This window comes from Marmota flaviventris, chromosome 11 (assembly GCF_047511675.1).
Source record: "Marmota flaviventris isolate mMarFla1 chromosome 11, mMarFla1.hap1, whole genome shotgun sequence".
NCBI classification, from domain to species: domain Eukaryota; kingdom Metazoa; phylum Chordata; class Mammalia; order Rodentia; family Sciuridae; genus Marmota; species Marmota flaviventris.
This window is the reverse complement of record NC_092508.1, coordinates 62,067,562-62,095,213: the sequence shown is the minus strand read 5'-3', so window position 1 is coordinate 62,095,213 and position 27,652 is coordinate 62,067,562. Positions and strand designations below refer to the sequence as shown.

The window sequence follows — 27,652 nt, the reverse complement described above, 5'->3', positions numbered from 1 at the left end:
TCATTACCCCTCAATTCATATAACTAGATGAGCTCAGTTAAATACTAGAGTTGTGTGAATCTACAGAAATTTTTAAATTTATGCTTATAAAGTTTATATAAAAATTAATTGAACCAAACCTTTTTGTTTTTATTAAAGTTAAGAAAGAAGAAAAGAAAAGGCATAAGTCATCGTCTTCTTCCTCATCGTCATCCAGTGATTCAGATAGCTCAAGTGATTCTCAGTCCTCTTCTGATTCTTCTGACTCTGAAAGTGCTTCTGAAGAGAAGTCAAAAAAAAGAAAAAAGAAGCATAGGAAAAATTCCCGAAAACACAAGAAAGAAAAGAAGAAGCGAAAGAAAAGCAAAAAAAGGTCTTACTTTTATAATAATAGCTTTATATTCTGATTCCCTTCTATTTTATAAATAAATCTGTTAAGATTCTGAATCAATTACACATGAGCATTATAATAGAAATTTTTATTGCCTAGAGTATCATAAGACCAATCTTATATGCTACAGTCACTAAATTAAAACAGTACATTCATTCCCTCTTAGTTCATTTTGTGTTTTCTCTAAGAAATGATGCACTAGTTTATAGTATAGGGTTTTGGTTTTGGTTTGTTTTGTTTTGGAGATTGAACCCAGGGTCTCAAGCATGCTAGGTAAACAGTCTACCAGTGAACTACATCCCCAACCCTTTTTATTTTATTTTGATACAGAGTATCATTAACTTGCCCAGACTGGCTTCAGATTTGCAATTTTCTTGCCTCAGCTTCCTGAGTAGGTGGGATTATAGGTACATGACACCGCACCAGTCTTATTTTTGCTTTTTTTTTTTTTTTTTTTCAAGAGATCTCACTCAGTTGCCCAGGCTGTCCCCCACCTGTCAGTCTCCTGCCTTAACCTTGCTAAGTAGCTAGGATTACAAGCACATGCCACCAGTCCAGATTTAGGTTTATATATTTTCTGTGAGATTGTTGGGATAATGAGGATTACAAAAAATAATGTGTTCCTTATTTTCTATAGTATTCTCTCCTGGGTTTTATGTTCTTTATCTTCTTGGTTCTTATGATAGCATGTGGATTAAAAGCAGATATTAACTACATATTTGCTTTCTTTTCAGTTTTGTTTGCAATAATCTGTGTACTATAGACTTTAAAAATCTAATATCTTTACCCATAGATTTTAGAAAAATGTTTTTGAGTGTGGTAACAGTTTTGGGAGGTGTAGGATACCAGAGATTGAACCCAGGGGTGCTTAACCACTGAACCATATTCCAGGCCTACCCCTCCCCCTGCCCCCACTTTTGAGACAGGGTCTGAGTTATTTACAGCCTTTTGTTGAGGTAGGCTTTGAACTTGCAGTCCTCCTACTTCAGCCTCCGAGCTCCTGGGAATACAAGTGTGCACCACCAGGCCTTGCTACAAATATTTTATTTTGGTTTTTGATTGGTTATTTGGTTTGTAAAAGGAATGGAAGAAGATTTTCCCCTTTGCAGGGGCGGGGGGACAAGATAGTATATATGTTGTGACATAAATGAGAGAAATAAAAACAATTGGGAATTTTGGGTATGTACATAATAACTAAATGAAATTTATTTTGTGTATTTCTATTAAGCCCATCTAGTGAAAGTGAAGCAGAAAATCTTGATGCACAACCCCAGTCTACTGTCCGTCCAGAAGAGATCCCTCCTATACCAGAAAATAGATTCCTAATGAGAAAAAGTCCTCCTAAAGCTGATGACAAAGAAAGGAAAAACAGAGAGAGAGAAAGAGAGAGAGAGTGGTATGTACATGTATTTTGTAGAATATCTTATATACCTTATCATAGAGAGTTTTCTATTTTTCAAAATACTTGAGTCAAGATTTAATTGGTGACTTTGTCCCAAGATAGAAATTCTTTTTTATAAATATAGGAGTATTAGCAAAATTCCTCTTTAAGTTCTATAAATGGAAGATAGATTAGTGCCATTCCAAATTAATAACAAGATAGTGTTAAACCTTTGTAATTTACTTTGTTATTTGTATATATTGAGCTTTTAAGTGAGTAAGAAAAGAACCACCTTGATTTGTAAATTTGTATAATGGATGAGTCATTTTAATAATTTTGTGCAAAATTTAAAATTTTTCTTGGTTATGATCAGAAATATTCAAGTAATAAAATTCTGAGAGACCCTATTCTTTCATAATACAGCAAATGTATAAAGGCAAGAATTATTTGAAATTAGGAATAATTTTGTTGGATTGGACTGAGTTAATTTTTCGGCTGCTATTGAAAGGGATATTTCTTAGGAAGTAAAGATTAAAGAGAAACTATGTGAACTACCAAAGTTTACTTTAGTGAACTTTTCAAATATCATTTATGTGGATATTCACGAGGTAATTAAATGCATGTAATTTATTTGAATTCACTTTCTTTATAAACCATGATATGAACATTTGCCTCATGTTGATCAGCTTGCCTCTGCTTAATTCACATTACTTACATTTACATTTGTTTATACTTCTATTACCAATGAACAGCTTCTTTTATGTGATAATAAGGTACTTTGGTATAAGATAGTTTTAAATTTTTTCTCCATCAGAACTTCTGAGCTCTTTCTTGTTGATTTTCCTTAGTACTATCAAATCAGCTTCATCTTTGTAATGAACAATGTTTCTTCCCAGGGTTTGATTGGCATTTGGGGTAGGTGAATCTTTCATCTTCACATTACAAGCTTAGAATTTCTGATTCTTGGGTCCTAATGACCTGTGGCTCTCTCTAGTCATTAACATTTGAAAAAACGTTGTCATACTTTTTCAGATTTTTATTAAGACCTGATAACATTTTAGGTTAAGAAACACTGATTTCATGTAGAATTAAATTAAATGCATTAATTTAGATCAGTAAATCAACATTCTCCAGATTAATTTTTATAAAGATAATGTGTTTTAATTTTCCCTTTGCTTCCTTCTAGTAATCTACCTAACTCCCAGCCTGCTTCATACCAGAGACGTCTCTTAGTTACTAGGTCTGGCAGGAAAATTAAAGGAAGAGGACCAAGGGTAGGTGATTTTTCACCCAGAAATTGTAATAGTATTGCATTTATCTCCTTGAAAGAATTGTAGAAGGTTAGGACAAAGCTCAGCGATAGAGCACTTGCCTAGCATGTGCAAGGCTCTAGATGTAATTCCCAACACTGAAAAAAAAATTTTTAGAGTGTTTTTTAAAATTAAATTATTTTACTTATACAAATTACAAAAATTTAGGGCAGATGCAGATATTGAATAATATATCTCCTTTTTATAATAACTTTTATGTGTTGGTACTTCTAAACTGAAAATCTACAATAATTGATTTATATATTTACATTTTATATAATGTTTTCAAGGTCTTGTGACCCTTACTACTTCTTGCCTACCATATCTCTACTCTTATTATACCTCTTTGTCTTTACTAGGTGTTCCCTTTCAGAATTTAAATACCTTCTATGCTTTCAAAACTTTTTAGAAATATAGCTATACTTTGTATTTCATTTACTAGGGTGCTTCAAGCATTTCAGTTTTTCTGTTACTACTACCATTCTCCTGAAAATAGTACTTGCTATATTTCGGTTCCAAGTCACAAAATCCAGGGGATTTTTTCCAGTATAGTTCACACTCCTCGAAGTTCTAGCTCATTTCATACTATACATGTTCCTTGGGCAGTCTCATTATTCCCATGGCTGAAAACTCAATTAATGAACAGCTCAAACCTAGCATATAGAAGGTTGAGCATAAGCACTTTTTCTTCAGACCTGACCCTTTTCTAACCCTGTAGCCCAAGTGTTATTTTAATCTACCCTTTTATTCATATTTTATATATCTTATCCATCCCAAAATCCTGTTAGTTTTGCCTGCTTGATACTCTGAAATCCACCTGCTGCTCTCAAGCTTCACTTTCACCATGTTAATTCAGTTTATCATTGTCTGAATTATAAATGGCTTCGCAACAGGTATTTTGGTACTTCTCAAGTTTTTTTGTTTGTTTGGATACTGCTTCACACTGTTAAAAATTTTGAGGACCCAAATAGTTTTTGTTGGTGTGAGTTATATCTATCTGTATTTATTCTTTTGAAAGTTAAAACTGAAAAATAATTTCAATCACAAGCATATTTAAGCACAAATTACAATTGCTATGAAGCAGTGACAACATGGCATGTAGTATCTGAATAACTCCCTGTAAGATAATGAAAGGACAGAAATTAGAAAGACAAATAGAATATTATTCTAAAAATAGTTTTGATTAAATAGATACCTTGTATCTTTCAATTCCTAGATCATACCTTGAGGATCACTGATCTAATTCTTTTTGTTAATAGCCAGAATAGTCAATTTTAAAAGAAAGAAAATCTGATCACATTACATCTACCATTGATCTTAGGATAAATCCAAAATTATTACTGTGGTTGATAAGACTCAGTATCATCTAGTCCTACTTTCTCTTGCAATTTTTAGCTTTAGTATATCTGACCTGTCTTCTCGTCATTTCTGAAACATGCTGTTTCTTTGTGTCTCAGAACCTTCAGCATAGTATTTTTCGCTTCCTTCCTCCTTTTTTTTTCCTTGCTAGAAGTAAAACCCAGGGCTTTATGGGTGCCAGATAAGTGCTCTACCACTCCGCTATACATCCCCAGCCCTCAGCTTGTATTTCTTACACCTTCCTTACTTGTTTTTCCTCATCTATCCTTTGCTTTCTTTTCTTTTTAATTTTATTAATTTATTTTGTGGTGCTGGGGATCGAACCGAGGGCCTTGTGCATGCGAGGTGAGCACTCTACCAACTGAACAGTATCCCCAAACCTTCTCTTTGCTTTCTTTTCCTCACCCTTCCCTATGTAACACATCATGAACCTTGTTTGGTTTTTCACCTTTTATTATTTTAACTGATCAAATCTCTTTTTAGGTCAGATCTCTTTGTTACTTATTCTTTGAGCACCTTTTCTCCTTTTACACTCAATCTGGTCTAGTTGCATATGTTTGATATTCTGACTATGTATCTGTCCATGTGTTTTCCTCGCCCCTGTAGAATAAGTTTCAGGAGAGCAAAATCAGATATGTGTTGACTCACTGTTTTCTCAGTGCAAGATAGAGTAGTTAGCCATTCTAAGGCTGAGTAAATATTGGCTGAATAAATGAACATCTTTGTATATACAACATTCACATTGAATCTTAGCATCTTGTAAGAGTTAATATTTCCTAGTATGCTCTAACACCACTTGGACAGACTCTTCCATGGGAAAATATGTTTGGCTAGAGTTTCTGTAGTTAAAGTTTATTATTTGGAATGTATAATGTGACTACTTAAAGTTTCTCGGCCTTCTTGATTTCATACCTGAAAATTGGGGAATTTTAGTAATTTAATGGATGCTGGGAATTGAACCCAGAGCCTTATGCATGTGAAGCACAATACTCTCTACCACTGAACTTCACCCCCATTTCACTAAAATTAAGTAATTTTAGAGAACAGAGAAGTATCAGACATTTACTTGAATCTAGAAATGCTTTAGCTATTCTTACTTTGCTTTTACAGCATTTTGTTGTTCTGGTGTTGATTTTTTTCCCCTTTTTTATTTTCCTAAGCGTTACCGAACTCCTTCCAGATCCAGATCAAGGGATCGGTTCAGACGTAGTGAGACTCCTCCACATTGGAGGCAAGAGATGCAAAGAGCTCAAAGAATGAGGGTATCAAGTGGTGAAAGATGGATCAAAGGGGATAAGTAAGATTTACCTTTTATTTCTAGGTTTTTGTTTTTACTATTGTACATCAAATTATTAATAGCTATTTCAAAGATTTCTGCATGTTTTAAGGAAAACACATTATCTTTTAGCTATAGCTATTCTGTTCTTTTCCTAACAATATTGTCAAAAGTCTTTTTTCCCCTTTTTAGGAGTGAGTTAAATGAAGTAAAAGAAAACCAAAGGAGTCCTGTTAGAGTAAAAGAGAGAAAAATAACTGATCACAGGCATGTGTCTGAGAGTCCAAACAGAAAAAATGAAAAGGAAAAGAAAGTTAAAGACCATAAATCTAACAGCAAAGAGAGAGACATCAGAAGAAATTCAGAAAAAGATGATAAATATAATAAAAACAAAGTGAAGAAAAGGGGCAAATCTAAAAGTAGGAGTAAGAGCAAAGAGAAATCTAAAAGTAAGGAAAGAGATCCAAAACATAACAGACATGAAGAAAAGAGGATGAGGTCAAGGAGTAAAGAAAGGGATCATGAAAATGTTAAAGAAAAAGAAAAACAGTCTGATTCTAAAGGAAAAGATCAGGAAAGGAGTAGGAGCAAAGAAAAGTCTAAACAGTTAGAATCAAAAAGTAATGAGCATGATCATAGTAAAAGTAAAGAAAAGGATAGACGTGCCCAGTCCAGGAGCAGAGAACGTGATATAACTAAAGCTAAACACAGTTACAATAGTAGAACAAGGGAACGAAGCAGAAGTAGGGACAGGAGCAGAAGAGTGCGATCTCGAAGCCATGACAGAGATCGAAGCAGAAGCAAAGAGTACCATAGATACAGAGAGCAAGAGTATCGGAGAAGAGGAAGGTCACGAAGCCGAGAGAGAAGAGCAACACCAGGAAGATCCAGAAGTAAAGATAGGAGGAGGAGGAGAAGGGATTCACGGAGCTCAGAGAGAGAAGAAAGCCAAAACAGAAACAAAGACAAATACAGAAACCAAGAAAGTAAGAGTTCACACAGAAAAGAAAATTCTGAGGGTGAGAAAAGAATGTACTCTAAAAATCGTGATCATAATAGCTCAAATAATAACAGGGAAAAAAAGTCTGATAGAGATCAAAGTCCATTCTCAAAAATAAAACAAAGCAGTCAGGACAGTGAATTAAAGTCCTCCACACTGAAAAATAAGGAGGATGAGAAGACCAGGTCCTCAGTGGAAAAAGAAAACCAAAAATCAAAGGGTCAAGAAAATGACCATGTACATGACAAAAATAAAAAATTTGATCATGAATCAAGTCCTGGAACAGATGAAGACAAAAGTGGATGAGTGAGTTGTGTAAACATTATTTCCTTTCTGTCTCAAAATTTAAGTTTTAGAGACTTGCTGATGAATCTCTTTTATGTTGTTTTCATTATTTTTGAGTTGTTTTATGTTTGCCCCCCACCCTTTTTTTTTTTTTTTTTTTTAATGTGGACTTCATTGAGTTGATCTTTTGATAATCTGCAACCTGGATAATTTGTACTGCTAAAGTTTTAATAAACTTGAAATGAGAAAAACACTTTGGTGTAATACTGTGTGCTATGTTAAACTGTTTTATGTATGCATTTTTGTTTTAGCAGTCAGCCAGTGACAATTTGTTTAATCAGCCCTTTGGAAACAAGTATTTAATTGATGGTTGTAATACATTGTTCCAAAAGCTTGCATTTCTCATGATCAAAGTAACTTTAAAAGCCACTAGAAGAAATTTTGTATAGATTTTCTGATTGCATTTATAATAAAGACTTGCAGCAATTTCTCTTAATTACACAGAAGTGGGATCCTAGTAATTTGAGATTTGAAATCATAACTTTGTGCTTTAAAACAAATATTTATAGTTATTTATCTTGTACTTCATACACTATTCTTTATAGTTCTAGCCATAACTTGTTTCTTATTAACACTTTTCTTGTCTAGTTTTGTTCTACTTAACTGTCTATAAAAATCATGAGTGTTGTTTGTTTTGTTTGTTTTTTTTTTTTTTTTTGATGTCCCGATTGAACTTGAGTTGCTGTTATACAGCAATTGATAGGAATGATATCTTGGAAGATGAGACTGTAATTCCCTATGTTGTGTTTTTTGGTCTGAAGAGTTGAAACTGTTGCTTTTTGAGAACATTATTTTATTTTTATTATTGCCTCTTTCTAAAATTATCACTAAAACATGCAGGTCCTTAAGCTATAAAGATTCTAAAAATTGTTAGTATTGATACATTAACTTCTAAGATTTCTCTTTTTGGCAACCAACCTACATAGCTTTGAGTGTTAACTCTGCATGACTTTTGTTTTTATAAACTTAACTAACTTCTCTAACTCTTATAGCTGAGTTTCAAATGGCAAGAAAATGCATTTTTTCTATATATGTACCATGATAGGCTGTGGCATGTTTATGACTCTGGTTTCTTTCTATTTGGGTGGCTTTATACTATTACCGTTAAAATTATTTTAACTTGGCATGTATAACATTGCCATGTAGTGTAGAACAGAAAGTTGCAAAATTTGATAGCTTACAGAATTAAACACTAAACAGGTCCAAAGTCCATTCAGTTTTGTGTGTTGTATTTTGCTATTTTTGTGATGTGTGGCCTTTTATTCTGTAATATCTCTTATTAATAAAACATTGAACATCCAGCAAACACAAAACCTGCCTCATTTGAAAAGAAATTTCAAAATTCCAATTAATAGTAGCCTCTAGAGAGTTTTGTACTTTAATATTTGTCAATATAGTGTCAACTCTTATCAAGGTAGCTTCTTGGTAAATCCAGTGTTATTTGTACTAAATAAAGCAATGCTTAATATGATATTTCCCATAATTGATTAATACAGTAATGATACATTTGGCATTATAGCTGTTGCAGACTGAATAGTATAATGATTATAAGATTGTTTGGAATATTTTGGAACAAATATCCATAATGCATTCTTTCTACTTTTTTTCTGTGATGGTAAAAGTAGGATTTATTATAATCCAGGATGATTCCTTAGAGACTGACCACAAACCCTCATTAAATATAATTGAGTCTGAGTGCCCAAGCTGTATAATCTACTATATATTTTAAACAAATTGTTGTTTTGTCTTAAATTCAATAAATTGCATTTTAAAATCTGTCATGAACTATTTGAGCTTCAAGAAAGATACTATTTAAGAAAGGATTTCTAATAAGTTATATATATATTTTTAAAGTCCATCTAAGTAAAAATACTTCTATTACCTGATTCTAGAGCTTTATCTAGTAAGAATTATAGACAAGAACTTTCCAAATCTTTGAGTTTCAAAAAGTAGCCATATGGGGAAAATTTGTCATTTCTATGAGCAGTATGTTTAGATTATCAAAAGAACAGTTCCATGGTAAGCATTATTTATGGACCTTTTTAAAAAGCTGTTTTTACAGAAAGATATGAAGGAGTTGAGATTTAGAAAGGACAATCAACTAGATTTTATTTTCAGAATATAAAGAACAGTTAGAAAATGAATAGGAGTATCAGTTAAACCCAAGACCCATACTTGCATTTGAATAGCACAGGCTCAAGTGGTCCTGTCCTTTTGTTACATTTTAGTAGTTGCATTTTTAGTTTTTACTTTGGGCATTGTCTGTTTTCCAAAAATTAAACTATTTTATTTTTTCCATCAAATTTATTTTAATTATCAGTTTACAATCCATTTCCAACTACCTTTGACTTAATATACCTTTTAAAGACATTTTCATTTGTTTTTATTGCTTGATTGGTGATAGCTGAGAAAAAATTTCCTGTATGTAGAATTTTCACAATCATTGTGTGAATTCTTTCTCTGGGTAAGCTATCTGCCACAGAAATTGAGACTACAAAGAGATTAATGTTAATGAAATTAACAATTGAGGAGCCATTGGGTTGATTTAAATTACTCTATAGTTTTTGAGTTCATAGAGCTATATAGTTACTAAATTGAAGCTTTTGGACACTGCAAAGAATTTATCTGATAAATCTCTTTGTATAAGTGTGATACTGATGCATGTTGACTTTGCTTGAATGGCCTTTGATTCTTGTGCCCAGTGGAATGTGTGAAACTAAAAGTTGTTGTTGTTGTTTTTTTTGTTTTTGTTTTTTTTTTAATGTTATGTTATAGACAGGCACACATTGGGCTTCTGTTATTTTGCATAATGGTATTAACTGACAATTCTAATTTATTTTCTAGTTAGTATTTGGAGCAAGTTAGTAGATTTTTTAGTAGGTTGTACTTTGCTTCAGGTGGTAATAGTTTTCATCATACTGAACTTTTTATAGTAAATTTCTATAAGTTTGTTGGGTTTGCCTTCACCAGAAGGTACTTTAAATATATACTGTATAACTGACTGGTATAAAGAAACAAAATGGGTATTTTTTTTTTTTTAGTCTTTTTTTTTGGTTATTTTCACTGTAATTATTCCATTTAGAATTCATCATACATTTACAGTTATAAGTAACTTCTCCACAGTTTGTAGGTTGATACATTTTTATTGTGAAAAATGTGTTTTGTTCCAAATACTTATAACAGCCCCATGAAGTGCAGCATAGATTAGCACACCTGCCCATAGTAGGCTTCCTGGCTGCCTCTTAAGTGATACAAACTCCCTGGCCTGTTGTGTAACAAAGAGGTAAATATTAAAGGAAAGAAAAACAACACTTAAAAAAAAAAAATCCATGAACAAGGTTGGAGAAGGGAGTTGTTGAGGGTTTTTTGGTTTTGTTTTTAGTTTTTCCAGTGGGGGAGGGTAGGATGGGGTTGATTTGTGTCCCTTGCCTCTGCCACTTTTCAGAAAAAATTCCATGTTACCAAAAGCACATGCTGTATATTTTCTTCCCTTTTTGTGTGTGTTTATAGTATTTTGAAAGATTAATAAATGAATTGGCTATTTCTATGTGAGGATGTTCAAAGTTGTGGCTGCTCTTTGTGGAAGGGAAAACAATGAAGTTAATGCACTTCTTTTCCTAGCTCAGAAGTCACTGTGATGTATATTTTTTTAATGAAATTCAGAAATACAACTGTTGTCTTCTCAATTGTAAAATTAGTTTCAAAATGCTGCTTCTCTTATCATTATTAGTCTAGTAACTGTTGGACTGTTTTCTGCAAATTGCATTTTACAAAATTTAAACTTCAAAACTGTATTAACTTTTATATAGTTAAACATTGTATTAAATAAACTATACTGTAATAAACAGTTTGTTGTTGATTTTTTTGTTATTGTGTTAGTAATTAACCTTTATAAAAAATTAAATAATGAAAATCAACTAAAATATACTTTAAGAAAACTTAAGTGAGATTTAATAGTACTAATCTTTAAGAATTTAGCTAGCAATGATAGTTTCTAGGTTTAGGATAAAGTTCTAGTTAGTATTAATGTTTAATCATAATATTGCTGTCTTCACATGGGATATACCCATGCAACAGAATACTATGTCAGTTAGAAAACTAATGAGGGTCTTTATGCATTCCTAAGCTGTGATCTTTAGTCTATTAAATGGGGGTGGTCTTTTGTGTAAGAGTAAAATGTGTGTGTATATGTGTGTATGTATATATATATTTTTAATATAGTTTTAGTTGCAGTTGGACACAATACTTTTTTTTATTTTTATTTGGTGCTGAGGATCAAATCCAGTGCCTTGCACTTGCTAGGTTAGCACTCTACCGCTATATATTATATTGTATTATATATATCTATAATCCAACAAAACTAACCAATGGAAATGAACAAAGGTGGTCATTTGACATTTCTACCATGTAACATACAAATGGCCAGCAAGAATATGGAAAGAGGCTGGGTGTGGTGGTACACACCTATAATCTCAGCAACTCGGGAGGTTGAGGCAGGAGGATCTGAAGTTGGAGCCAATGGCAGCAACTTACTGAGACGTTGTCTCCAAAAAAAAGGGGGGCTGGGGATGGGACTCAGTTGTAGAGCTCATGTATAAGACTCTGGGTCAGTCTTCAGTTGCAGCAACAACAAAAATGCTCAACATAACTAATTATTAAAGAAATAAAAGTTAAAATCATAGAACACCTCAATTAGGATGGCTACTATAAAAAATAAGTGTTGCTAATAACATGCACCCTGGTGCAGTGTTGGGAATGTAAAATGGTGCAGCTGCTGTAGAAAACAGGAAAGTTTGGGCTGGGGTTGTGGCTTAGTGGTAGAGCACTTGCCTACCATGTGTGAGGCACTGGATTTGATCCTCAGCAACACATAAAAATAAATTTAAAAAGGTATTGTGCCCATTTACAACTAAAAATATTTAAAAAGAAAACAGAAAAGTTCCGGGCTGGGGATACAGCTCAGTTGGTAGAGTGCTTGCCTTGCATACACAAATAAGGCCCTGGGTTCAATCCACAGTACCACACACAAACAACAACAACAACAAAAAAAAAAGTTCAAGAATTTTTAAATGGAATCATGTGATTCAACAATTCCACTTCTGGGTATAAATCCAAAATAATGGGGAAAAAAATGGAAAGCATCTCAAAAAGAGTTATTTGCATGTGTTCATAACAGCATTACTCACAATAGCCAAGAGGTGAAGAAATCAAAGTGTCCACTTATGAAGAACTAAATAAACCATTTTTGGTGTATGTATACAAATATATTGTGTATATTTACATGCACACGCCATGGATATTCAGGTGTTGTTTTTTTTAACAGATTTTTTTTTTAAGTTTTCAATGGACACAACATCTTTATTTTATTTTTATGTGGTGCTGAGGATCAAACCCAGTGTTCTGCGCATGCCAGGCGAGCATGCTACTGCTTGAGCCACATCCCCAGCCCGGATATTCAGTTTTTCAAAAAGTAAGTTGGCCTGGGGTTGTGGCTCAGTGGCAGAGCACTTGCCTCACATGTGTGAGACACTGGGTTCGATTCTCAGCACCGCATATAAATAAATGAATAAGATGAAGGTCCATCAACATCAAAAAAAATTTTTTTTTAAATAAGCTGGCACAGTTGTATATAGTTTAAAATTAGGCTGGGGTTGTGGCTCAGTTTGTAGAGTGCTCACCTAGCATGTGTGAGGCACTGGGTTTGATCCTCAGCACCACATAAAAAAATAAGTATTATGTCCAACTACAACTAAAAAATAATTTTAAAATAACTATATGCTGATACATGTTACAACATGGAAATAGTCTTAAAAAAAAAGACATCCACTGATTACGCTTACATGAGGTGTCCAGAGTGACAAATTTAATAAAAGAATGGTAGCTTCCAGAAGTTGAAGGAAGAGGGAAATGGGAAGTAGTTGCTTAGTGGATATAGAGTTTCAACTGCAAGATAACAAGGTTCTAGAGATTATATGATGTGACTATCTCGTATACTTAGAAATGGTTAAGATGGTAGCATATTATGTGGGTTTTTTTTTTTTTTAAATTTTTAAAGAGCAAGGGAATGCAACTCAAAAATCCTCTGACCCTGCATATCAAGTTGTGACAAAATGGTGTAGAATTACTTTAAGTGACTTCAAAATGTATTTTGTACTCACTTTGGCAGCACATATACTTTAAAAAATTGGAACAATACGGAGAAGGTTAGCATGGCCCTTGCACAAGGATGACATGCAAATTCATGAAGTGTTCCATATTTTTAAAAAATGTAGTATGTTGGGCTGGGGTTGTGGCTCAGCGATAGAGCGCTTGCCTAGCACGTGTGAGGCACTGGGTTCAATCAGCACCACATAAACAAAATAAAGGTACCCAACTATGACTATTTTTTAAAAAAAATGTATTTTGCACATCTATCTACAAAATAAACCATAGACTACTACACTCAATAATCAATGTTACTAATAACAGTGTTATTTGATCCTGATACTTAAGGACAGAGCAAATAAGTATAAATTTCTATCGAAAAGAAATACATCCTGTGAAATGTTACACAGCCATAAAAAGGAATGAAGTATGGATATGTGTTGCAACATGGATGAACCCTGGAAATACATGAAATAAGCCACCCAAACCCAGAGCATGTTTTTTTTTTTTAACTTTTTTTTTAATATTTATTTTTTAGTTTTCGGCGGACACAACATTTTTGTATGTGGTGCTGAGGATCGAACCCGGGCCGCACGCATGCCAGGCGAGCGCGCTACCGCTTGAGCCACATTCCCAAAAAAGTATGTTTTAATTTAGATGAAATATGTAGAACAAATGCACAGAGACAAAGCAGAAGCTGTGGGAGGGGGAATAACTGCTTAATGGGTGCAGAGTTTCCATTTGGAGCAATGAATAGTCAGGTTGCACAATATTGCGAATATACTTAATGCTATTGAATACACATTTTAAATAAATTTTGTGTATTTAATAATTAAAAAAGGAATTGCAATCAGTTACCTTTAGGGTTATATATACTCAAAGGAAATATTGTGCCAGGTTCAGTCCCCAATACCAAAAAAGAAAAGAAATATTTTGTGAAGAATCAAATCAGGTATAATTGTATTGAGATGAATGACAGATTTATTAAATACTAAGAATATAGTCCATTTACATTTGTAGCTCATTTGCTACCACTTCAGTCTTCTCAATCTTAAAAATTATTTTTTCTACCATGTAAAACCTAATCTTCCCTTAGACTTCTGAAAATTATTATATTTTGATCCCTGAGAATTATAAAAAGGAAGCTGGACTCCAGTAATATCATTTGCCTGATAGCTTGGTCTTAATCCACCTCTCCCCATAAAAGCTGGTCCGTGGCCACCTCCAGGTCCTTCCTGTGCAGATTTTACAAGAGGATAAATAAATTTATTTGTTGATTCAGATTCATGTTTAATTACTTCTCTGGCATAATCCTGAAATTCTTTCTCCTTGGCAGCTGCAAGAGTTTCAGTAAGTCTGCAATATTCTAATTCGTTTTGTTTTGCTTCTTTTGCATTAAACTTCTTTTGGGCCTATGTGGGAAAGAAAGGAAATACAATTTAGTATTGGCTAAAAACATGAACTTTCTAAATATATGTAGCATTTGTAGTTATAATTTTATAATTTGACAATATGCTATTCTTACAGAAACTCCCACTCCCAGCTTTCTCAGAACAGTATGTTCAAAGTCTGCCTCCATAGAACCTAATCATAGGGGCTGGGGTTGTGGATCAGTGGTAGTACACTTGCCTAACACGTTTGAGGCACTGGGTTTGATCCTCAGCACTACATAAAAATAAATCAAGGTATTAAATAAAAACTTTAAAAAAAAACCTTAATCTTACTTGTCTCATATAATACATCTTCAAACAAACAATACAATAAAATAGTTTTTAAAAATCATGAAGTTTTAGGTCAAAAAATAGCTGAAAAAGAAAGGGGAAGGAAGAGAAATGGAATATATCAAGAAATCAAGTGAGTTATAACTTTTCTACTTGTAAAAATCCAGGCAGGCCCAGTTGATTTTGCTGGTTAGAGCATTTAAAGAACTGACACCAATCCTATAAAAACTCAGAAAATACCGGGGCTGGGGATGTGGCTCAAGCAGTAGCGCGCTCGCCTGGCATGCGTGCGGCCCGGGTTCGATCCTCAGGACCACATACAAAACAAAGATGTTGTGTCCGCCGAAAAATAAAAAATAAATATTAAATTTCTCTCTCTCTCTCTTAAAAAAAAAAAAAACCAGAAAATACAAAGGAAGAAACATTTGCCAATTGAATTAGGTCAGTATTGCTCTATGAAAGCTAGACAGACAGCATAATAGAACTACAGAACATTGTCTTCATGAACAAAGGTGCAAAAATCCTTAACAAAATACTAGCAACTGAATCTAGTCATATATTTAAATATATACGTATTTTTTAAACCCACAATGACCAAGTAGGGTTACTCCAAAGAATACAAATGCTTTCAATATTTAAAATAAAATGAAATGAGCCAGCATGGTGGCGTACACCTGTACTCCCAGCTACTTTGAAGTCTGAGGCAAAAGGATCACTTGAGCCCAGAAGGTCGAGGCTAGACTGGGCAATATGGTGAGACTCCATCTCAAAAAAATGAAAGAAATATACCATAGAATAAAAGAACACATGGTCACTTCAATATATGAAGAATTGACAAAATTCAACATTTATGTGCTAAAAACTAAGCAAATTAGAAATAGAGGAAACCTAATCAAAGTGATAAAGGGTATTTATTAAAAATCTCTGGAGGGGCTGGGGCTGTGGCTCAGCGGTAGAGTGCTCACCTAGCACGTGCAAGGAGCTGGGTTCAATCCTCAGCACCACATTAAATAAATAAGTAAATAAAATAAAGGTATTGTGTTCAACTAAAAAATTATAGGAAACATCATGTTTTAATGGAGAAAAACTGAATATCTTACTCCTAAGATTAGGGGCAAGACAAGGATATCACTTTTTGCACTTTTATTCAATATGGTGCTGGTTCTAGAAAGTGGAATAAATCAAGCAAAAGAACTAATATACACTTATTTGGAGGCGAAAAATTAAAGCCATCTATTCACAGACAACATGATCACATATGTAAAAGTTGTAAAGAATTACCAAAGAGCTAATAGGACTCAACTTTGGCAGGGCTTCCGGTACAAGTTAATATATTAAAAATCTACTGTGTTTATACATATTGTAAATAAATAGAACAAATATGGAAATAAACAATTTCACAAGGACATTTTTAAAAACAAAAATAAATTTAGCAATATATATAAATGACCTATTAACCCCAAACTACAAATACTGAAAAAGAATATTAAAAGAGAAATAAATGCATAATATTCATTAATTTGAAGACTTGATGATATTATCATCCCCAAATATTTTCCATAATTCTCCCCAAATTACTCTGTATTTATTGAAATCTCCAAAACTCCTGCAGACCTTTTATTGTAAAACTCAACGAGCTGATTATAAAATATATAATTCCAAGAATTCAAGATAGCCAAAACAATTTTAAAACAACAAAGTCAAAGAACTTACACTGCTGATTTCAAAGACTTTGTATAAAGTTATAGCAGTCAAGTAGTATGATATGAGGGCGGGGGCTAGGGCTCAATGGTGAACTTGCCTAGCATGTGTGACGCAGTAGGTTCCATCCTTAACACCACATAAAAATAAACAAAATAAAGGCATTCTGTTCATCTACAACTAAAAAAAGTTAAAAAATTTTTTAAAAAGTATGGTATTATTACAAGAAAAAAACAAAGGGCTGGAACATTGCTCAGGTAAAGAGTATACTTAGCATGAATGAAGCCCTCGGTTTAATGGCTCAATTCCCAGTCACACACACACACACACACACACACATACACACAGACATATATATGCATACACATATACATACAAATACACACATATAGACAGATATCTAAATACAGATTAATATGAAGGAATTGAGAGTCCGGAAATAGATCCACTCTTAGGTGATAAATTGATTTTCAACAAAAGTTCCAGAGTAATTAATTAGAGAAACCATAGTTCATTATCAAACTGTTCTGAAATAACTAGATATCTGTATGGAAAAAAAATAGTTTTGATCTTTTACATCATATATCAAAATTAATTGAAAACATATCATATACCTAAGCTATAAAAGCAAAAGTATTTCTAGAAGAAAACAGGACAAAATCTTTATGATCTAGTTTTTTTTTTTTTTAATTTTTTATTGTTGGTTGTTCAAAACAATATGATCTAGTTTTAGTCTCTGCAATGACACAAAAAGCATAAATCACAAAGTAAAAACCAAAAAACTGGCCTTTATCAAAATCAAAACATTTGTTCATCAGAAGATACTATTAAGAAAATGAAAAAGCAGGCTGGAGTTGTGTTTCAGAGGTAGAGAGTTCCCCTAGCTAGTTCCCTAGCATGTATGAGGCACTGGGTTCAATCCTTAGCACCGCATAAAAATAAAAAATAAAGGTAAAAAAAGAAAATGAAAAAGCAAATCACAGATTAGGAGAAAACACTTGCAAACACAAAACTGACAAAAAACCTCTATACTTAAAGAACTTTTGAAATTCAACAGTAGTCTAGAAACAAACCCTCACATATGTGAACTAATGATTTTCAATGAGCATGCCAAGACTCATTGGAGGAGAGTCATTGGAGGACAGTCTTCAACAATAGTGTTGGGAAATCTGAATATTCTGCAAAAGAATGAAGCTAAACATATAAAAAGCCACATACAAAAATTATCTCAAAAGAGATCAAAGACCTAAACTTAAGAGTAAAAACTATGAAACTCGTAGAACAAAACAGGAAAAGCTTCAAGACATTGACTCAGGAACTTCGTCTTGGGTATGACATCAAAAGCATAGAATGAAACAACAAAAGAAAAAAACACAAAATGGCCGTAAAGAAAATGAAAAATCTTTGTCTGGGCTGGGGTTGTGGCTCAGCAGTAGAGTGTTCACCTAGCATGTGCAAGGCCCCGGGTTCGATCCTTAGCACCACATAAAAATAAATAAATAAAGTATTGTGTCCAACTACAACTAAAAAATAAATTAAAAAAAAAAAGAAGAAGATACTATTGACAGAGTGAGAAGATAATCCATGGAATGGGAGAAAATATTTACTTGTCCTACCTCTGACAGGAGATTAATATTCAGAATATAAAAGAACTCCTAAAACCCAACAACAAAAAGCAAACAACCCAATTTTAAAAAATTGATAAGGACGGGAGCAAACATTTCTCCCCAAGAAAATACACAAAAGACCAATTAGTACCTATATCACTATTTAAAACCAAAATGAGGTCCTTTTTTAAACCTACTTTGATGGCTATTACAAAAAAAGAAATAAAAAGACGTACTATTTGAAGAAATTGAACACATGTGCATTGCTAATTGAATGTAAAATAGTGCAGCCACTATGAAAATCAACTTGACAGTTCCTCAAATATAAAACACAGAATTAGCAAATGATCCAGTGACTTCACTCTGCCTATTCAAGCAAAAGGAAAGCAGGGACAGTGGCTGGCGGTGAGGGAAAAGGCTTGGGCAGAAGGATCCCAAACTCAAGGCCAGCCTGAGCAATTTAGCAAGACCCTGTCTGAAATTTAAAAAAAAAAAAAACAGCTAGGGATATAGCTCTACTGTAGAGTGCTTGTCCAGCATACACAAGGCCCTGGGTTTTATCACCAACACTGCAAAAATTAAAAAAGAACTTGAAAGAAGGAACTCAAATAGATATTTTATTCATATACCTGTTAGAGTCTGTAAACAAGTCAGGATGGTGCCTGGAAAATGTGAGTCTGTAAACAAGTCTGGATGGCGCCTGGCATTTTGCCAGAGGGAGTGGTTTGTGAAGTAACACCAGCGAGCCATTAAGTGTGGAGATTCCTTATTGGTTGACTGCTGTATCTAGTTTGTGCTAATTAAGATAAGCTGTGTGGAATGTATAAATATCGCTCCGGTCCTACAATAAACGGCTCCCACTCCTGCTGTATCAATCTACACAAGTTGCTTGTCCCCCCCCCCCCCCCCCGTTATTTTGCTGCAGCCGGACTGCGGCATATACCAGTGTTCACAGAAGCATTATTCATAATAGCCAAAATAACCCAAAGGTCCATCCATAAACAAAATGTAGTATAAACATATAATGGAATATTACTCAGCTTTGAAAAGTAATGAAACTGATATACATGCCACATGTATGACCCCACATGGATGAAGCTTGAAGACATTATGCTAAGTGAAATAAGCCAGACAAAAAAGGATGAATATTGTATGATTCCACTTATATAAGGAACCTAGATCAGATTCATAAAGCCAGAGATAATTAAGGCTAGAGGGAAGAAGGAATGGGTGGTTACTATTTAATAGGTACAAAGTTTTAATATAGGATAATTTAAAAGTTCTAGAGATGTGCTCACTTCAGCAGCGCATATACTAAATTGGAATGATACAGAGAAGATTAACATGTCCCCTGCACAAGGATGACTAGGAAATTCATGAAGCATTCCATATTTTTAAAAGAGGTATTCCTAACCTGCAGGGATACTACAAGATTATAGGGTAGAAACGACAATACCTCAGGTCCGCACTGCAAGAGAGGAAGTCACATAGACCACATGAAAAAACAAGGGAGAAAATGCCCCAAACAAACCAAGATACTATAACAATAGAATCCATGATAGCAGTGTAGATGGAATGACAGAGGGGTTCAGAATGTACATAATTAAAATGATCTGAGAATTAAAGAGTGACCTAACTGAGCAAATACAGGCAAAAATTGATCACTCCAACAAAGAGATAAGAGATCAAGCACAGGTAGCTAAAGATTGCTTCAAGAAAAAGAGATTATGAAAAAAACAAAACAAAACAGAAATTCTTGAAATGAAGGAAATAATAAGCCAAATAAAAAACTCAATAGAAAGCATTACCGACAGACTAGGTCTCTTGGAAGACAGAACCCTAGACAATGAAGACAAAGTATATGATCTGGAAAATAAAGTTGACCATGCAATGAAGATGGTAAGAAACCATGAACAGAACATCCAAAGATAACATCAGGGCTGGGGCTGCAGCTCAGTAACAGAGCTCGCCCAGCATGTGTGAGGCACTGAGTTCAATCCTCAGCACCACATATAAATAAAATAAAGGCATGCTTTCCATACACAAGTACAAAAAATTTTTAAAAGAAAAAAGATAACATTAAAAGACCAAGTCTAAGATTTATCGGGATAGAGGAAGGTACAGAATTTCAAACTAAAGGAATGCACAATCTCTTCAATGAGATAATAACAGAAAATTTCGCAAACAGGAAGAATGAATTGGAAAGTCAAATACTAAAAGCTTACAGGACACCAAATGTACAAAACTACAACAGATCTACACCAAAGCACATTATAATGAAAATGACAACATACAGAATAAGGACAGAATTGTAAAAGCTGTAAGAGAGAAGAATCAGATTACATATATGGGGAGACTATTGAGATCTCAGCAGATTTTTCAGCCCAGACTCTCAGGGCCTGGGGATCCTGGAATAATATATACCGAGCTTTGAAAGAAAATGGATGCCAACAAGAATCATATCCAGCAAAATTAAACTTCAGATTTGATGACAAAAACCTTCCATGATAAACAAAAGTTTAAAAAATTTACAGCAAGAAAGCCTGCATAACAGAACATTCTTGGCAAACTATTTCATGAGGAGGAAATGAAAAACAACAATGAAGATCTACAAATGGAGGAACTACACTAAAGGAAAGGCCAATCAACGAGAAACCAAGTCAAGTTAAGAACCAAAAATAACCAAAATGGCTGGGAATACAAACATATTTCAATAATAGCCCTGAATGTGGATGGCCTAAACTTATCAATTAAAGACAGACAGGATTTTTTTAAAAGACTCAACAATATGCTGCCTTCAAGAGACTCATCACACAGGAAAACATCTACAGACTGAAAATGAAAGGATGGGAAAAAAACTTATCACTCACATGGACCGTGTAAACAAGCAGGGGTTTCCATCCTCGTATAGATAAAGTGGACTTCAAACCAAAGTTAGTGAAAAGGGATAAAGGAGGACATTTCATACTACTCAAGGGAATCATACATCAACAAGACATAACAATTGTAAATATCTATGCCCCAAACAATGGGGCATCTATGTATACCAAACAAACCCTTCTCAACTTAAAGAATCAAATGGACCGCAGCACAATAATACTGGCTGACTTTAACACACCTCTCTCACCACTGGATAGATCTTCCAAAAACTAAATGAAGAAACTATAGAACTCAATAAAACAATCAATAATTAAACTTAACAGACATATACAGAATATTCCATCCATCAACCAGCGAATACACTTTTTTCTCAGCAGCACATGGGTCCTTCTCCAAAATAGACTATATGTTATGCCACAAAGCAAGTCTTAGCAAATACAAAAAAAAAAAAATAGAGATACTGAGCTGGGGATACAGCTCAGTTGGTAGAGTGTTTGCCTCGCATGCCCAAGGCCCTGGGTTCAATTCCCAGCATTACCAGAAAAAAAAAAAAAGGATACTACCCTGCATTCTATCTGATCATAACAGAATGAAATTAGATGTCAGGGATAAAATAAAAAAATAGAAGCTACTCCAATACCTGGAGACTAAATAATATGTTACTAAATGATGCATGGATAACAGAAGACATTAGGGAGAAGATTAAAAAAATTCTTAGAGATACATGAGGACTCCAATACAACACATCAAAATCTCTGCAATACTATGAAGGCAGTGCCAAGAGGAAAAGTTCATTGCATTTAAGCTCATTCATTAAAAGAAGAAAGTCAACAAATAAACAACTTGACATTATATCTCAAAGCCCTAGGAAAAGAAGAACAAACCAACACCAAAAGCAGAAGACAGGAAATAATTAAAATCAGGGCTGAAGGGTATGGAGTAATGGTTCAGTGGTAGAGCACTTGCCTAGCATGTGTGCTTATTTATAAACACCACTTATAAATAAATAAAATAAAGGTTCATTAACAACTAAAAAATATTTTTAAAAAAATCAGGGCTGAAATTAGTGACATTGAAACAAAAGAAACAATTTTAAAAATTGACAAAACAAGCAGCTAGTTCTTTGAAAAAATAAATAAAATTGACAAACCCTTAGCCATCTTAATAAAAAGAAGGAGAAAGAAAACTCAAATTACTAAAATTCATGATGAAAAAGGAAATCATGACAAACACTATTGAAATACAGAAGACAATTAGAAACTATTTTGAAAATTTATACTCCAGTAAAATAGAAAACTTCAAAGACACTGACAAATTTCTAGAGACATATGATCTACCCAAACTGCACGAGGAGGACATACACAATTTAAACAGATCAATTTCAAGCAAGGAAGTAGAAAACATCATCAAAAGCCTACTAACCAAGAAAAGCCTGGGACCAGTCAGATTCATAGTTGAGTTCTACAAAACCTACAATGAAGAATTAATACCAATACTCCTCAAATTATTCCATGAAATAGAAAAGGAAGGAACTCTTCCAAACTCATTCTATGTGGCTACTATCATCCCAATACCAAAAACCAGACAGGGACACATCAGTAAAGAAAATTTAAGACCAATATCCCTGATAAACATAGATGCAATAATTCTCAATAAAATTATGGCAAATTGCATATAAAAACATATTAAAAAATTGTGTACCATGATCAAGTGGGGATCCTTCCAGGGATGCAAGGTTGGTTCAACATATGGAAATCAATAAACATAATTAATTCATCATATCAATAGGCTTAAAGATAAGAATCATGGGCTAGGGATGTAGGTCAGTGGTAGAGCACTTGCCTAGCATGTGTGAGGCAGTGGGTTCGATTCTCAGCACTGCATATAAATAAATAAAGTCCATTGACAACTAAGAAAATATTTTTTAAAAAAGAATCATATGATTATATCAATGGATGCAAAGAAAGCATTTGACAAAATACAGCACCCTTTCATGTTCAAAACACTAGAAAAACTAGATAAAGTAGGAATACACCTCAACATTGTAAAAGCTATCTATGCTAAACCCTAGGCCAACACCATTCTAAATCGAGAAAAAATAGATGCATTCCCACTAAAAACCAGAACAAGACAGGGATACCCTCTTTCACCACTTCTATTCAACATAGTCCTTGAAACTATAGTCAGAACAATTAGACAGATAAATTAAATGGATACAAATAGGAAAAGAAGAATTCAAACTATCATTATTTGCTGATGATATGATTCTATACTTAGAGGATCCAAAAAAACTCCATCAGAAAACTTCTAGAATTAATTAATGGATTCAGCAAAGTATCAGGACATAAAATCAATACCCACAAATCAAATGCATTTCTATACATCAGTGATGAATCCTCTGAAAAATAAATTAGGAAAACTACCCCATTCACAATAGCCTAAAAAAAAAAAAACTAAAATACTTGGTAATCAATTTAGCAAAAGAGGTGAAAGATCTCTACAATGAAAATTATAGAACACCAAAGAAAGAAATTCAAGAAGACCTTAGAAGATGGAAAGATCTCCCATGCTCCTGGATAGGCAAAATTAATATCGTCAAAACGGCCATACTATCCAAAGCACTATACAGATTCAATACAATTCCAATTAATATCCCCATGTCATTCTTTTTTTAATTAGTTACACATGACAGTACAATGATCTTGACAATTCATACATTTGAATCAAATGGGGTATAATTTCTCATTTTTCTAGATATAGAAAAAGCAATCATGAAATTCACTTGGAAAAATAAGAGACCCAGAATAGCCAAAGCAATACTTAGCAAGAAGAGTGAAGCAGGAGGCATTACAGTATCAGACCTTAAACTGTACTACAAAGCTATAGTAACAAAAATGGCATGGTATTGGCACCAAAATAGACATGTAACCAATGGTACAGAATAGAAGATGCAGAGACAAGCCCATATAAACAAAGTTATCTCATACTAGACAAAGGTGCCAAAAATATGCATTGGAGAAAAGATAGCCTCTTCAATAAATGGTGCTAGGAAAACTGGAAATCCATATGCAGCAAAATGAAACTAAACCCCTATTTCTCACCATACAGAAAAATCAACTCAAAGTGGATTATGAACCTAGGAATTAGACCAGAGACCTAATAGGAGAAAAAGTAGGCCCAAATCTTCAAGACTCCTAAAGTGCAAAAATTAAAATCAAGAATCAATAAATGGAATGGATTCATACTAAAAAGCTTCTTTTCAACAAAAGAAACAATCAATGAGCTGAACAGAGAGCCTACATTTGGGGAGCAAATTTTTGCCACAAACACATCAGATAGCACATTAATCTCCAGGATATATAAAGACTCAAAAAACTTAACACCAAAAAATCAAACAACCCAATCAATAAATGGGCTAAGGAGCTGAACAGACACTTCTCAGAAGACGAAATACATATGATCAACAAATATATGAAAAAATGTTCAACATCTCTTATAATTAGAGAATTGCAAACCAAAACTACTCTAAGATTTCATCTCACTCCAGTCAGAATTGCAGTTATCAAAAATACAAACAATAATAAGTGTTGGCAAGGATGTAGGGGAAGAGGCAAACTCATACATTGCTGGTAGGACTGTAAATTGGTGCAGCCAATCTGGAAAGCAATATGGAGATCCCTTAGAAAACTTGGAATGGAACCACCATTTGACCCAGCTATCCCACTCCTTGGTCTATATCCAAAGGACTTAAAAGCAGCATACTACAGTAATACAGCCACATCAATGTTCATAGCAGCATAATTCACAATAGCCAACCTGTGGAACCAACCTAGATGCCCTTCAATAGATGAATGGATAAAGAAACTATGCTATATATACACAATGGAGTATTACTCAGCAATAAAAGAGAGTAAAATTATGGCATTTGCAGGAAAATGGATGGAGTTGGAGAATATCATGCTAAGTGAAGCCACTTCCCAAAAACCAAAGACCAAATGTTTTCTCTGATAAGTGGATGCTAATTCATAATGGGGGTGGGTATGGGATGAGTGAAGGAACTTTAGATGGGGCAAAGGGGAGGGAAGGAAGGGGTTATGGGGGTAGGAAATATGGTGAAATGAAACAGACATCATTACCCTAGGTACATGTATGATTGCATGAATGGTGTGACCCTACTTTGGGTACAACCAGAAAAGTCAAAATGTGCTCCATTTGTGTACAATGAACTGAGGAACATTCTCCTGTCATGTATAACTGAATAGAACAAATAAATAAACTATAAAAATAAAAATAAAGCACAGAAACTCAATTATTGCTAGAATTGACTCATTAAGTCAGTTGCTGTCACAACTAGAATATTCTTTAATTCCATGGCAGTGTTGAATATTTTCAGTTTCTTGTACCATTAGAAATTATTATGCCTCATAAAATTAATAAATGTGAATCAAGTTTTGGCATGGTTTGAAAAAAAAAATAGCTCTAGAGATAGTGATGATGGTCAAAGTGAACGTACTTAATGCCCCTAAATTACACCCCTAAAAATGGTTAAAATGGTAAGTATTATGTTATGAATATTTGAACCCAATAAAAAATTTTTAAACTCAACAATAAGGAACTATCTCAATTAAATAATTGAGAACAGGTTTGAATATACATTACACAAAAGAAGTCACATGAATGTCTAATAAGGATATGAAAAGATGCTCACTCTCTTCAGTCATTAGGGAAATGCAAAGTAAAACCATAAGTTAGCAAGATATTAGGGCAATGAACAAAACACAGGGTGACAAAGGTGAGTTTGTAAAGCAGCTTGTGCTTCTATACATTGCTGGTAAGAAAGGAAAATGGTATTACCACTTTGGAAAGCAGGTTTTGGTCACAAATGATTTGATGCCAGATCCTCTATCTGTCTTTTAAAATCTCTATATCACCCCCTCACCTCAAAACTGAAACCCACGAGATCCCAATCAACATGGTCTCTGGAATAGTCAAGAAGGGAAAAAAGTAAACCAAAGATTAGCAGTATAGCCTGTCACATGCATTTGTATCTTCTTTAATATTTACTAAAGTACAAAATACACTAAAGAAGGATGAAGATATGTGTAAAAGAAAAATCTCTTGTAGGAATGCCAGTGCAGATAAAAACAGAAACAAACCTCATATTTCTTTATACAGCTTATAGTGTCATAACCATAATGACGATTTGTTCTTACCCAACAAAAGAAATTACTTGAGCAATAGAAAGCCAGCATGAATTCTGTATTACATATTTATTGCTAAAATAAATGGAAACATTTAGGAATCATTACTATTTGTTGAATGTTAGCATCTTGAACTTCTCTGCGTTCTTTATCAACTTTGCGCTTTTTCTCCTTTTCATGCTCACGAAAAATCTGATCTGCTTTCATAAAAGCCAGCAATTGTTTTTTAGATTCTATTTTCCTTTGTCTTTCTTCTTCCTCTTTATTCTTCATCTAAATGTTTAAAGGTAAAAGAAAAAAAAAAAACTATTTTAGCAAGGAGTCCTGTCTGAAAAGGGATGGAATTAGAAAGTTCCAAGTAGAAAGCTGGGAGCCATGCAGCAGCACAAAGTTGGATGCACCTGGACTGACTCCCATGTGGTCACTTTTCTTTAAAAGAAATATGCAAATGTAACTGGGTAATTTTTACTCATTTTTTCTTAAAAGCATCTAAATGTTTTCATACTTCTGTATGTTAAATAAATAATAATCTTTGCATGTTAAGATGGTTCTGAACAGTTTATTACTTTGTATGTATAAATGTCTTATTTATAATTATGTCATTGTTAGAAAGCAAACACTGAATTCAAGAATATAGAAAGATAACTTATACACTGTGTTTCACATCTCTGCTAGTTTGAGATCAGAGAAGCAAAGGGAGTGGAAACCACACAGTGGAAAAGTCCTAATGTATCTACTTTTATTAGTCCTAATTTAATTGTTTACCACAAGGGCTCTATGTTCAGCAATCGCTTTTAAGTCCGCTTGGTTTTTTTCATTTCTTTCTCTTTCTCTTTTCTCCCATTCAGCATCAATTTCTGCAGTATCTCTAGAAATAATCAAATCTTCATTGTCAAGTTTCTCTTTAATTAGTTTACTCAGGGAGTTATTTATTCGTTCTCTTTGTTCCTCCAACAACCTATAAAAAACATATTTTTCAAATCTTTATGAATATTTGTAATGAAGCCAATGTAATTTAATGAGTCTGAAATATTTTAGTCTTCTATAAAACTTAAGAGGAGACCCATTGCTCCCTTTATACATTGATCATTTCAAGTAGAAATTATTTTTTTTATTCGAACCCAGTGGCTAACACATGCTAGGCAAGCGCTCTACCTCTGAGCCATAACCCCAACCCCGAAATTAATTTTTATAATTATAAAGTAACATTCTAAAAATCCAAAGATGGTAATATGTATAATATGGTTGTATGTATGCCTGTGTATATGTAGAAAAAAAGGGGGTGTTAAAAAACTTGCCACATTGGAAATTCTTTCTCTTATATTTATTTTTTAGTTGTAGTTGGACACAACACCTT

At 33.6% G+C, this 27,652-nt stretch overlaps 2 protein-coding genes and 2 non-coding genes across 8 annotated transcripts in view; 3 read left to right on the top strand and 1 right to left on the bottom strand.

The window, feature by feature from the left end:
* Ppig (peptidylprolyl isomerase G) overlaps window positions 1–7,234 on the top strand; it is a 59,916-nt gene extending 52,682 nt beyond the window's left edge. For all 5 annotated transcript variants that reach the window (XM_027946166.2, XM_027946163.2, XM_071619104.1 and 2 more), the window contains 5 exons: window positions 139–352; window positions 1,599–1,766; window positions 2,938–3,025; window positions 5,581–5,717; window positions 5,889–7,234. In XM_027946166.2, the coding sequence (XP_027801967.1) occupies window positions 139–352; window positions 1,599–1,766; window positions 2,938–3,025; window positions 5,581–5,717; window positions 5,889–7,002 (1,721 nt within the window). In that variant the 3' untranslated portion in view covers window positions 7,003–7,234. The remainder of the gene's footprint in view (window positions 1–138; window positions 353–1,598; window positions 1,767–2,937; window positions 3,026–5,580; window positions 5,718–5,888) is intronic.
* Window positions 7,235–13,191: 5,957 nt separating this feature from the next.
* LOC114101240 (U6 spliceosomal RNA) lies at window positions 13,192–13,302 on the top strand. The gene has a single exon (XR_003584249.1). It is a non-coding gene; the product is annotated as a U6 spliceosomal RNA (small nuclear RNA).
* Window positions 13,303–14,236: 934 nt separating this feature from the next.
* Cfap210 (cilia and flagella associated protein 210) overlaps window positions 14,237–27,652 on the bottom strand; it is a 39,843-nt gene continuing 26,427 nt past the window's right edge. Inside the window, exons 7-9 of the mRNA XM_027946179.2 lie at window positions 27,061–27,253; window positions 26,404–26,568; window positions 14,237–14,597 (exon numbers count right to left, since the gene is read on the bottom strand). Of these exons, the coding sequence (XP_027801980.1) occupies window positions 14,253–14,597; window positions 26,404–26,568; window positions 27,061–27,253 (703 nt within the window). The 3' untranslated portion in view covers window positions 14,237–14,252. The remainder of the gene's footprint in view (window positions 14,598–26,403; window positions 26,569–27,060; window positions 27,254–27,652) is intronic.
* LOC114101250 (U6 spliceosomal RNA) lies at window positions 19,505–19,610 on the top strand. Its single transcript, XR_003584257.1, has one exon. It is a non-coding gene; the product is annotated as a U6 spliceosomal RNA (small nuclear RNA).